The sequence below is a fragment of the Dromaius novaehollandiae genome, chromosome 20, assembly GCF_036370855.1.
Source record: "Dromaius novaehollandiae isolate bDroNov1 chromosome 20, bDroNov1.hap1, whole genome shotgun sequence".
Lineage (NCBI taxonomy): Eukaryota > Metazoa > Chordata > Aves > Casuariiformes > Dromaiidae > Dromaius > Dromaius novaehollandiae.
Window position 1 is genome coordinate 2,518,060 of NC_088117.1, and position 13,813 is coordinate 2,531,872.

The 13,813-nt window shown below is 45.8% G+C and overlaps 1 protein-coding gene across 15 annotated transcripts in view; it reads right to left on the minus strand.

Annotated features, from left to right (window-relative positions):
* ZNF618 (zinc finger protein 618) overlaps positions 1-13,813 on the minus strand; it is a 179,202-nt gene that overhangs the window by 62,546 nt on the left and 102,843 nt on the right. For 12 of the 15 annotated variants that reach the window (XM_064523596.1, XM_064523595.1, XM_064523594.1 and 9 more), the window contains 2 exons: positions 12,116-12,193; positions 4,696-4,734 (listed from right to left, as the gene is read on the minus strand). In XM_064523596.1, coding sequence (XP_064379666.1) covers positions 4,696-4,734; positions 12,116-12,193 — 117 coding nt within the window. The remainder of the gene's footprint in view (positions 1-4,695; positions 4,735-12,115; positions 12,194-13,813) is intronic. The other 3 variants (XM_064523588.1, XM_064523585.1, XM_064523592.1) reach the window with 1 other exon arrangement.

Genomic DNA, 13,813 nt, shown 5'->3' on the forward strand with positions numbered 1-13,813 from the left:
TTTAACAGCATTTCATTGAAAGACTGCAGGAATGGTAAGATGTTTTCTCCATGGCATTAAGCAGCATCACTCCATCGTAATCAGGACTTCTCTGAGAGGAGGAACACTTACCAACTCTCAGGTAGCTAACCAGACATGCGCAGAGCTCCAGCTACACTAAGAAACTTTCGGTTTTCAGTAACTCTTCCCCTCCCTTTTCTCTGTGCATTTGTTCTGCTTTCTTTCACAGTGTAAGGCTGTGCCTAGCGGACAGGGACTGGGCTGGAATCCCAGAGACTTGTGCTCTCTTCTTTTGCCGCTTGCCTGCTGGTTGCCTCTGGCAAGTCACTTTCTCTCTGTTCTGCTGTTTCCCTGTTTGTTGGTAGAATACCAAACCCCCTTTGAATCGCAAGGGACTAAGCAGCACTATTTTCTTTATTTATTATCATATGATATTTTTAAAGCAGATATTAAAAGACCATTGGTAAGTTGTAGTCAAGCAAATGCCATACTAACAGTTGCCAGAGCAACCTTAATTCCGTCCTATGCTGATCCAATAAGGCAGAGACACTAAAAAAAGCAGTAGTGAGCATGTAGACAAAGACTTTGAAACAATGCCTACACACTCCCCAGGCTGAATTGAGGTTTCATAAAACCATAAAACTCATAGTCTAACTTTGAGCTCTGCAAGTCAATTATGGTTACTCTGGATATGTTCTTGTACATAATTTTTTCTTTCCTATAAAAAAAGGACAAGAATACCACCAAAATTCAATAGCCTGAATATTACAACCCACGACATGCAGCGGAGTTGCAAAACATAACTACACTACCTGGAAAGAGCAGAAGGCTAGCACTCTTCGGAGAAAGGGACCAGGGCTCTGCTGGTAGAAGCTATCAGGCAGCTCTATCTCCCTTCCACCGGGGATGAGACTGAGGAACTGTATTTTGTGCCCAGTAATGAGCTATCGGAGAGCATCCTGGGTTTTCTTCCTAACCAAAGAGCAGCTCACAGCCACAGGCACTGCTGTGGGTAGAACTGCTGATCCGATACTGCTGATAGCCCAGCTCTTCGAACAGTTGTCTCCAAACTGCAACACGTGCACAGAATACAACCTGCGTCATGACCCAGCACAGTGCAAAGATCGGTTCATGTCAGAGGTGATGCTTCCCAAAGCCATGTCTCTGGTGCACTGTCATTGCTGGTGCAGGGTTTGTGGACCCCTGCTTGCCAGTGTTTTTGTTTAGTTCTATCTCAGGTTGCCAAGAATTCCCCGTGGAATGTGAGCAGCAGGAGGGAGACTGTTTTTACAGAGTTTGTAACTCCATTAAATATGAATGGAATTTCCATGGAGAATGAAAGGCTGCAGCTCTAGTCCGAACACCTTCTTCCTGAGGACTTCCAAAAGTCTTGAACGAACAACACAGACATAAAAGCAGCTCAGAAAAAGCCTGCCACACTCTTCCACAGAACAGTCCGTGACCTAGATGCCAGGCTGGCCATCCCTGCCTAGGAATAAATATCGAATACAAAGTTTTTTTTGAAACCTCTCTCCCCCCTTCCTCTTTCCTGCCAGTCAATGTTCTTAGAAGTTAAACAAGCCTTTTTATTAACACAGTAACACTGTGGGTTGCATTGTTTCCTTCTCTCTACATTTGGGAATTTCGGTGTTGGATCCTGAACCAAGGCCAGAAAAGTAGCTCCCAAAACCATATACAGTGTCCCCAAAAGCACATCCTCTCTTCAATACCACAGATGTGTGTCACTTCAAGAATGGTCCCCAAGAAATAGAGAGCCCCAGAGAAACAATCTATAGACTAAAAACCCCAAAGGCTAAAAATAACCAACCAAGTGCATCAGTTTTTCCTCAAGGAGTCTTCAAAGTGCCTTCCTAGCTGGAAAGTCTAAACACCAATGTGTCCTCTTTGAGCAGGCAGTGAACAAACAACTGGCCTCAGCTGTGTCCTAGCTTGCCCCACAGCTCTGTTCTTCCCTTCCTCCAGGGAAAACGGCCAGGCCTTTCTGCAACAGAAGCACCTGAAGGCACGGGCATGTCACATCACAGCTTCACCCACCATGTCGGTAACCCATCCTCCTGACCAGCCAGGCACAACTCACGCTCAGACCCACTACGGCAAGATGCAGACTTTGTTTCCCAAGAACAAACATCACTCACTGTTCTTGGGATAAGTCTACTCCGCACAGTGTAGCTAACTGTCACCACAGCTTTATTCCTCCTGGGACCAAGCCAAGGACCCCTGGCTGTGCTGTGCAGAGGCAGCAGCTGAGATACCTCCCCACTCCACACATAGGTTGCCTTCAATAAAACTTCTCAGGTGCCCATTGTGGACTGCAGTAACAGTTGACTCCAAAAAGTCACCATGGAGATAACCTGAAAAACTTTTAAAAACCTGCAGTTCTAGTTATTTGAACTGATGCCATGACTCACTGCCAGGGAAGGGAGAGCCTCATCAACACCATTTTAGGAGGGATGCAATCTATGCCCCACAGTCCCAGGGAGAAGCAGGTAACAGAACACGAGACCTTGCTGCATCCCTTAAACACTGAGGAATTTTGGAGGAAGGCAGTGAACCATGTCTACAGAGCCCATGAGTCAAAGTTATCTGAAAGACCAGAGGTTCCCAACAAGACATAAATAGCAAAGGAAGATTTGAACAATACAGACATCTGTAACAGAAAGGGTGTAAACAGCCAAACCGGGTCACAGAGGAATAGCAGTGGAGCAGCAAGCAAAACAAAAATAGCAGGAAAGGAAAGATAAATAAAAAATGCCTAAAATACATGAGGAGCAAACAGACCGACAAGCAAACAAGAAGGCCATTGAGTGCAAAATGGAGAAGAGCTGCGCAGAGGCAGCCCGGATAGGTCAGGGATTCAATCCAGCCCCTGAAGGGAAGGCCCAGGGTGGAAAGAAGACAGCTGAACTATTTCATCACAGCAACAAGGCGGGGGAAAGAGGAAGACAACTTTGTCAGGAAATTACAACCATCTGCACTTACAAAGTGCAGCACCGGCTGAACACCTTCACATTCAGCTGGAAGACAGGTGACACAACCTGTTCTTCACAGAGATGGAGGGCTGTAGTGAACCAACCTTTCCCTGCCCCCTAGCCTACCACTCACTGCTTCCCTGCCCTGGTGGCTTGAGTCTGCCAACTGCTCTTCAGCCAGGTGAGAGTATTTTGGGATAGCAATGAACGTGGGCAGTAAAAAGTGGGGTCGGTAACTCCTGAATGGGGGATGGTAAGGGATCACGTTTGAGCAGCTCTGCATGAAGCCAAAGGAAGCAGTTCCTTCCTCTCTTGCTGCTCCATGCTATTGAGGTGGCTCCTCTGAAGCCTGGTGCAGAGAGCTACTTCTTCTAGCTGTCCTCTCCTCCCAGGGATATTTCTGCCTGTGACTTTTTGTTCTCTCCAGCTCACCATGATCCAGCCATAATAGAACAGACAGTTTTGTCCATATTAATCCTTCTATGGCTCAGACAACATGGAGTTTGCCTATGTAGCAGGGGCACAACCCCTCACATTTTTCCCCTCTGTCTTACCCGCCATTCCTCCCTCTGCTCCACCTTTCTCAGCCCAAATACACTCCCTTGACAGAGAAGAAGCGGAGAAGGGGACTTCCAGTAAAAACACCTCTTTGCACATGCTTCCCAAGCCCTGGCAAAAAGGAGGCTACATCCAATATCTGAGTAACAGGGCCTGGCAGGCTGCTCTCGGGTCCCCCCAGAGCGATCTCTGCTCTGGGGTGAACGAGCCCTGCTCCCTCCGCCACACACAGGGTCCCTGCTCCGGCCCCGACCACCCTGGTGGCCCTCTCCCAAACTCGCCCGTCTTTCCTGTATCGGGGAGGGGGGTCCCAAATTGTGAAGAATGACCAAATCCCAGGAGGCTTGATCGCACCAGGGGGGTTGGCAGCACCTAGCATCTGCCCAGATGGCAATGGGTCTTAAACAGCGTGCTGCAGGCGGCTCCCCTGAAGGCATGGCGGCACGGGGGAGCGGGGCAGGGCCGAGGCACCGCGGCGGCACCGAGGGCTTCCTCGGCAGGCCGAGCGCGCTGTGCCCAGGATCCCGGCCACCCCAAGGCTCCTCACGGCACCCAGGCACCGGCGGCGGTGACGCAAAGCCGGCGCGAGCAGTCAGGCACGGCCACCGCGGTGGCTCCCCTCACGGCCGCCCGCAGCATGGCGCAGGGGGGACGACGACGGCGACAAACCGCCCCCCCCCCGCGGCGGCGTCCCGGAGAGCCGGCGGCCCCGCGCCTGGGGAGGAGGGCGGCCGGGCGGGGAGGAGGGCGGCCGGGCGGGGAGGAGGGCGGCCGCCGGCAGCCCGGCCCTCGCGGCTTCCCGCCCCGCGCAGCCCCGCCGCCGCCATCGCCGCGGCGCCGCCGCCCTCTGCCGGCCGCGCCGCGCCGCCGCAGCCTGCGGGGGCCGCCCCGGCCCCGCCAAACGGCCCCCGTCCTCGCTCCCCGCGCCGCCCCAAGGACGCCGCAAGCGAGCGCTGCCGCGGGGCCGCGGGGCGGGAGCCGCCGCCAGCAAGCCTAGCCGCACCGCTGCGGGGGAGAGGGGGCGGAGAGGGGCCCCGTTCAGCGGGGCGCGGCCCGCAAACGCACCCGCCAGCGCGGTGGCATCGTGCTCTCGCACGCCCCGGGCCCCGGTCCCCCCTTCGGCACACACAGCGACGTTCGTACTTACTGCCTTGTGAGGCTCCTTCACCTGAGGCAGCTTCAGTGTCTGCAAAGAGAAAGAGCTGCACTTAGATTTGACGGCGGACTCTGTCAAGCGGTTGACAGCACACAGCCTGGCCACTGCTCTAGCGCGGGGCTGCGCTTCGGCAAGCCCCGGCTCCTCGCTCGCTCTCCTCCGGCCGCCTTCCTCCTCCTCCTCCTCCGCGATGCCCCTGCCACAGCTGCCTGCGACGCCCCGGCTGGGCTGCTGCTGCCCGCCGAGCACCCCACGGAAGCGCCCGCCTGCGCGGCCACGTGCGAGCACCCCGGAGGGCCCTCGGCTGCCGACGACACAGGCCGTGAAAGGCTGGAGGCCCTTGCCGGGGGCGGGCTGCGAGGCCGCACCAGGCCACCTCCGGGTTTGTTTTTTTAAAATCATTTGGCAGCCCCCCGGCAGGTCTTAAGGAAAGCCTCTCTAGCCCAGGAGCACCCGTCTCTTGCTCGCGCGCTTCCCAAAACTGGGGCTCCTGTTTTCTGAGCTGTCGCAGAGGCCTGTTTTTGAAATGGGACGGCTACAAGGGAAGTCCCTGCTCTGACGCGACACGCAAAGGGAGCGGATTAGCCCCCGCTCCAAAGAGCTGCGGCAAGCCCCAGCTCAGGAGGATCCCGCAGGCAGGAGCAGGTCACCGGCGTTCGCTGTGAGGGTCCCTCAAGTTGGGGGCCTCCATCCATCAGCGAAAGCCGCTACCACCGCCCTTGCCCTCCTCTCAAGCCGGCTTGCAGCTCGGGGAAGCAAACGCCGCAGGTCTCGAGGCAGCAGGGCCACGGTTGAGGTGTGCGGGCAGCCTGGACTGACACATCCTCAACGGCTCATTGACAGAGCTCACGAACATGTATTTAATAGTTTCTCCTGAAGGCTTGCTGAAATCACTAACGTGCTTAACTCCTGGGCAAGCGCTGTCAAGCCAGGGAAGGGAGGAGCGGGCCCAGTTCAGTCTCCTCTGGGAGGGGAGGACACAGGCACGTGCTGCTGGCTGCGGTGGAGGGAGTCAGCGAGGGCAAAGCCTCTACAAGAGATGGGCCAGGAGCCACCAGAGCCCTCCCTGGGGCTCTTCTACCCTGGTCTTAATGAAGACACACGTGAAGAGACGGGAGAGAAAGCTCTGGCCACGGCAATATGTGTGACTGCAAGAAGCACACGCAGCACACACCAGAAGACATTCAAGACCTACAGAAGTGCAATGGGCTAAGCTGCAAGCTGAAAAACAAAACCCAGAGTTAAAAGCCAAGGATGGGAAATGATTCAGATTTCCGAGCCATTTGAAGTGTTCCATATTCATCCTAAGTTGCGTATACTGTATGTCAGATTATCCAATAACCTAACTAGACGTCAGAATATTCCATTTGTCTCTCAGAATCATGTTAACATTACTGTGAAAATCACAGCTGTGGAATTTCACAGCATTTTTTATTTTAAAATTTGCAACCTTAAGTAATTAACACCATTTGCATTTAATTTCCTTGTTGTTTCTTAAAAATAATAAAAATAAATGGTTCAGGTTTTGTGAATTTGTAAATTCGTACATTTCTACTTTATTAACCTGCTTAAATAGATCACTTTTGTTAGGTTGAGGTATTAAAAAGTATGCAATTAATTTGGTGCAACTTCATAAACTGAAGAGCCAGATTAGAAATCTTCAATATTGTAGGCAAAACCTACACCATCAAACCCCTGTATTTTTCCACAGCTGCTACTTGTCTGATTTAGCACCTATCACTCCAGGAAAAAGCTAGTTGTGGCACAAGGGAGTTCTGCAACATAGTGTCATGGCGTTCACAGACAACAGCATAAATAAACCATAAAAGACATGTACTATGTATGCACCAGGCCATTTTTGTCATTTAAATTGCTTTAAAAAGCATTTTAGTGAAACTTAACAGGAATCAGGCAACATGCAAAGATTTAAGGAGCAGCTATTTCTGAACTGTATGTGTTTAGAAAGGTTGCTAGTCATAAGACTGAAGTTTTCATGAATAAAACAAAATTGCCAAACAGCCTACTCTAAATCACCTTTGGGCTGAGACCAAGTAATTACAGCTTTAACAAAAGACCGACTTCTGAGAAAGCTGCAGAAGTGAGAGAGAGTAGGGAGGTCAACAGAAAAGTCAGAATATAACCAAACTAACTCCTGTATCTCGACTAACTTTGTTTCTGTATCTTCTACAAAATTCTGCTGTTGAGTGGAAAACATATACAGTAAAAGAACAGATGCTTGCAATGCAGCGCAGCAGGGCACATGAAACCCCCACTCCTCCCCCCAAAATGATTTACTCAGTAGCAGATAATCACACAAATCAAACCCAACTTTCCTGAGTGCAAAAACACCATCTCGCCTCAAGAATGGTTGTTTCTCTATCAAATTTCAACTTCTTACCTCAAAATCATTTTGGTGCTAGAAATGCTCTAACTCAGACTCCAAAAATAAGCACTAGGAAAAATGTATTTTTCCATATTCAGATAGTTTGAACTAGTTCTCTTCATAGTTTCGAAATTAGGCAAAAACTGTTCTTGGAAAATACTAATCCAAAACTTGAAAAGTTTTGAGAAGTTTTTAGATCATCAAACAACTGGTCAAAATAGAAACTTTGACTGCAGAAGCCAATTAAACTCCAGCACATTTAGCACTATTCTAATGATGCTAAATCTGATCCTGAGCTGACACACCCCTGAAACGTAACTGAGAGCTGATCTGTTCACAGGGAGGCAATAGGGTAACTAAATAATGTAAATAAATAATAAAGAATAACAACTTGACCAAAATCATCATTCAGCCCAGAAAAGCTTATCTGAAAACAGAGAACTTCCACCAATTATTATACCAAAAGTGATATATCCTGCGAGGGTTAAACTTTGGTCTTGCTATTTTCTTTCATTTGCTTTCTGAAGAATTCTCCTTTGGCTAAAAATTTCCCTTCCTTGGCCTCAGAGCTCAGAGGTTTTTAAATGTACTCCTTGAAAGGCTAATAAGGTAATTCCAGCCATTTTTGAGCTATCTGAAAGTGAAATAATTTCCCTGACTTAAAATACACGGATGTTTTGCTGCTGATGTTGCTCAAATATGAACGATACAAAATAAAAATTTATAGATGACTAATTCCTGAAGAAATTCCAACCCTTTTTAATGGCTTGAAAAATCCCACACAGCTGAACAAAAAGCAGTGTAAGCAACACATTTCTAAGGCCTGGGTTTCATATAGGCAAAGTAGTGAGGTTTGTTAACGCTGATAGCTCGGACAGTGTCTACCACTGTCACCACGAATTTTCGGCCTTTCTGCTCCAGCTGAGCTCAAACCAGTGCCGCAGGAGGAGGAAGGAACCCTGATCCTGCAGGGCTTCAGAAGTCCTCACAAAGGAGGCTTTCAGCTCGGCTGCAACATGACTTTTTTGTGTGCGCGCGCATTTTGGGGAGGCAGAGGGGAAAGACCACAACCTTCTCATTTTTAACTTGATAACGTTTCTTACCTACGTTTCTGATTCTTTGAAGAAAGATTTACGCAGGGTTTCCGTTCCTGAATCTCAGCTTTCAGAACAAAGCAGAATGGGAACTTTCCCCTGCGAGGCAGCAGTTCTTGAACGAGAGCTGCCTCAACCCTTTGCAATCGCAAACTACCAGGAGATCGCTCCCTAAAATTTTCTAGCCAATGCTGAGCGCCACCGGGGAGGCTCTATACACCAGAAAAATGCCCCATTTTCCAAGAGGAAACCACCCATTCCTGCAGACAGACAAGAAAAAAATTCAGCCTAAAAGGAAACCTGCCACCTCCAACACAGCTCCTCTATCGGGTAGATTTAGAGAGGAGGCAGGTGCTGATTAAAAAAAAAAAAAAAGCCTCGGAAATTTCTCTTGAAAATAATCATTACAAAGAAAAGCATAATTTTTATTCTTTAGAGACATCGCCAGTGCAGGATTCTTGATGTGGAACTAAATAGCTCAGAGGATGAATAGAAATGCAAGTTTTGCCCAGGACAAAACAAGTGACTGACAAGCAAAGATGAACTACGAGAAGAGAATGGGTGAGAAAACTCCCAGCCACAAGCCATGAGCAGCCAGCTCCAGAGGAGCACTCTCCCAGCTACGGCTCCAAATTGGCAACTAAGCCATACAACAACAACAAAAAAAACAAAAACAACCCCCCCCCCAAAACAAAAAAGAAACAGCTTAGAAATAACTCAATTTGAAGTGAGGAGATTTTAGGACCTCCATACTTCCCATCTTCAGGACAGAACCTGCGTTGCTGAATGACGAGAGTGGGGCTGACTGTACGGGTGGGTTTTTTAGTTATAAAAAGTAATTCTGATGATCAAGTTTAGACCTATCTTCTCTCCCAAAGGCTGAACCTTTAGGACCACCAGCTCCGTCCATCTGCAGGTTGAACCCACGGCTAGGTCAAGTCCCATTAGTGACGAAGAAACCACAAAACAAAGCAAACGACAAAGGACTACTCAAGGGGAAGGGGAAGAACAGGTATCTTTCAGCAAGTAACAAAAAGTAGGTATTTCGACTTGAGACAGTGCCCAAAAAGCATCAGAAGAAAGAACCTGAGGAGAGGAAAAAGGTGCCTGAGTTTGCTCCAGCTACTCTGACGTTAAACTGGTGAGTTTAACCCAGGACCAGGCAGAGACCTCTCCTCCAGGGAGAGGCTGACTTAATTTGACCAATTGGTGGCCCAGACCTTGGGGAAAGAGCTCCCGATGCTCAGAAAAAGCAGCAGGCAAAAACAAAAACCAAACTGTTTAGGCCTTGTCACTGCTATGGCTCCTTCCTGGCCCAGCCAAAGAGAAATGACTGAAAGGCTGAGGATCCGAGTTACTGGCAGCTGGTAAGCGCATGCGAGAGGCCAAGGGAGCTCAATTTTCAGTGCTTCAAGGACAAGCAAATCCAGGAGAGCTGGCTTGCCAATGGGTCAGGGTTTTATCCGAGACATGGACTGCAGATACAAAGAGAGTAAATGCAAAGTGAAGAATCATATCCTCAGTGTATCTGTAACCACAAGTTTATCTCACACTTGTTATGATGGTGCAATACCAGATGCTTCTTCTATATAAAACCTTAGATGCATGTTGCAATGAAAACATTTTAAAAAAAATTAAGTGCTGCAGTCATGCTATTTTCAGTGTTGCTACTGACACAGGCCAACATATAATTCTCACTGGACAATATAATATAGGGCTTTCCTCTATATAACACTTTTTTTTTTTTTTAACTATACATTACATATATATTCAATAGCAGACAGGTACACTTCTGAACTCTGGTATCTCATATTCTGTTTCTGGGGGAATCACATTTACAGCGCTGTATCAAGTTTTCATTTTGGTTTCTTGTTGACTAGTGTATATAAATATACATCTCATTTTGATTTTCATTCTCTTAAGGCAATTTAAAAGCACTTTAAATGTTACTACTACATGCATCAATTTACAGCAGTGTAAAAAACCATTTTCTTAGTTTCACATATATAAATTGTGCTTCTCCACCACTAAATGGAAAACTGCTAATAATTTTCCACATTCAAACTTTTAAAAATTTCCTTCTTCTGTAGCTACACATTAAAAAGGCTCTGCAGCAAAAGGTAAAGTCGTGTCTCCACTAAGTTCATGACAAAACTATGGATATCAATGGTACATGTGTATGTCAGAGTATCAGGAATTCATCCAGACCATTTGATACAGAGTTTGATTTTATGATCAAAAGATATATAAATGTATAAGTAAAAAATAAATTGGATCACACACTAGCAGGTGACCTGATAATTGATTAGCTGTATTAATGTAGCTCCTACAAACTCAAACTGAAACAAGGATCCCATAAGGCTAGGTGGAAAGAAGTAAATTAAAAGCAATCTTTGTCCCAAATCTAAATATTTCAATTATTATTGCAAAATTATTGCAATGCTGTTGTGCAATACTAAAGCCTTCTGTATGTCAGCAAATAATGCTGCTTACTATTTTATGAATTTTTGCTTCAACTGCAGAGTGCAGCTACTTTACAGCAGCACGTACAAAAGACTTCTAGGAATTTTGTTGGTATTTAGAAAGGAAAACAAGATATCAAAAAACAATTCTGCATGTATCTAAGGATACAGAAGAAGCTCTACGATATTAAACAACACCTGAGAAATATGCAATCATACCATTAAAGGATGTATCACGAGACTGGTGTGCAACGGTGAGAATTTAAGAATGCAAGTTCACTTTTCAACTGTGCATTTGCTGACTTCTGAGAGTTTAAATGTTTAGACTTATTATTGCATTAGCATTCACTGTGTCTTACTCCTGGATTTTCAAAGCTTTCACTGGGAGATTCCCTTAGGCTCTTGTAGACATTCCAATCAATCGTTATATTAAAGAACGTGTGTGCTGATAATGCTGTTTGCAAATGAGGAGTTTAAGCAGATACTTCTACAAATCTGACACACATACTTCAAACTCAGGTGTAAGAAAATAAAAATACTGAAAGGCTCATGAGCTAGCTTCAAGTCCCTATTACTCTGTCATTTCAGATTCGTATTTCTCCAAATTATACAAATTATACTAATTGTAGCCAGGCAAAACTTCCCCATTTCTGCAATTAAGTGACTTAAAATTGGCTAGTATTATAGAAAATTCAAATAAAAGTCACTTCTGACAAAGCATGAGAAATTTCACACAAACAATACATTTGGAAAGTGACCTCAGTTGAAAGAATGGGTACGGGGGTGATTTCAAGTACCATTTTGATTTTAAAACATGAAAATACAACAGCATACCACTGCCAAAATAAAGCAAGGTAAGCAATTTAGCAACCCCATATTACGGGTCTCCGTAAAGTATTTAGTAACAACCTTCCGCACTTCATGTCTTATCCGTGAATAATCCTTTCCTAAGGAAAACAGCCCTCTGGATACGTAGGAACACACCCACAGCCCTGTGTTTTGTCTGAACCATTTGCTTCAGTCTGTCATCCCCCCCCCATACACCAACATAACAGGGATGGATTAAAATACCCAAATGGGGAGGAGTGCGGAGGGCACCTTGGGCAGATGCCTACCACTGCTGCAGTAACTAGATTGCTGACATACAATTGTATTTGCCAGGAGAGAGGGTTTTTTTTGCGGCTCCCCCAACACACAGTAATGCCCCCAAAGAGCCCCCGCAATAAGCATTACAGCTATCCTACTGAATTGCACTGAACGCAATAGCTGGTGGTGACTTCCGAAGGAATATTGCTAGAGAGCCACAAAGTTTAGATAGCCCCAAAGTTTACCCGAAGAACTGGCCACGCGGAAGATACATTACAGTGATGGAAAGAGCAGCAGCAGAGCAATCTTCAAGACCTTCCCAAAAAATATTTCCTGAGCCTGAATGTTACCCCAGGATTCCCAAAGTTTGAGCAGGAGAGAGATACCTCTATGCGCTCGCACATGGGTCTGGAAACAGTTGTAATACTTGTATTTCTTCCCACATATTCCACACTCGTAAGACCCTGAAAAACAAGACAGAAAAGCATACATCACCATATTAGATCAGGAAAAACAGCCTCACCACATACTTATCCGTAAACTGGGGACAAAAGAATGCAGTTTGCAGCAAAGTAATTTTTGGAAGGTTCATGGAGATAAATGCAGGAAATCACTATCCCAGACTCAATTCTTTTTTCAGCCTAATTTAAGATTCTTTGGCATATTACCCTGAACTTACATTTACAGTATAACTTTATAACTTTCTTAACATGAAAGGCTCACTCTCAAAATAGCCAGACTTATAATTTTATAATAATGACTAATATTTCCTATGAACAGAAATAACCTTGAATTACTTTTCAGTAAGTTTCTAGTATATGGGAAAAAAGCTTTTCAGCTGAAAAAAGAAGGCAATATGTTATCTTCAGGCAAGCAGTTTTCAAAATTTCTCAAGAAATGCACAATGCACAAATTTCTCAAGAAACCCACAGAGATTTGGTAAATATCCACACAGAGGAAACCAAATAGATACAAATAGAACTTTTGACCTTTGTAAGTAAAAATCACATGACCACAACAGTCTCTCTTCTCAATTTGCACATCTAATTCCAGAAAACACACATCTGCAAACAGTCATTTATAATGCAACCAGAGAAATGAGGCTGGGAGGATAATTTGTAATGATGAAATTATGCAATGAATTTAGCCTGCTTATTGGACAGGCAGACAGAAATTTCCTCAGATTTGTTAAGTTTATTCAACCTCCCTGCCCCCCTCCCCCCGACTTTGTGAACTGGCTATAAATTGGCCATATAAGCTCTCACTTGCAAAAAGTATTGCATTTAGTAGCTGTCTATCAGCAGGTAAGTAACTGTGATCCTATGACAGCTTTCCAGTAGGGTAAGAGCAGCACTTACTGGAGGAGAAAATGGGAGAATGAAGGTCTGAATATTATTTTGTGTGAATGTAGCATTTGATTTCCATGAACACTTCTGTATGCAACCTTGAAACAATCTTTTACTGATCATGCAAAACAATAAAACTCAGGGATGAGTCACAACCAAAAACAGAGCATCCACACACACTTCCAAATAAATCCCAAACATCATTTTACAGCAATACTTACCCAGTGCTACTCAGGAGTGAGGTCTTTCCAGGAACAAAACCAACCACGCTTTTTGAATATACTGCACTCCTTTCTTTTTTTCCCCTTCCCATGTCCTATTGCTTACAGCTTGGGAAGAAAACCACCTTCTCTCCAGCTCAGAGCAGTGGTGAATTCCCTATCCACCATTAGCACCACTTGGGACTGTCTTCCAAGACTGGACAACTATTTTGTCATTGATGCTGAAACAGACTATGGTATAATTCACTACACACAAGAGCACACATCCAAAAAATGCTCCAAAATACTGCTATTATAGTCAGTTGACTACGTCTTGATTTGCTCCACAGCCTTTTAATTATCGTAACTAGTTGTATTTTATGTATATAAATATACATATGTGGGACGATCACCATCCATGGTCATTTCTGTACAGGTTTTTCTAAGCAAAATTCTGGACATCAGCAGGTCAACAGTAGCTGCCAGACCTCATTTTCCATGCTCAAGGATTGATCATATTCATCACCAGCCTCCAAAA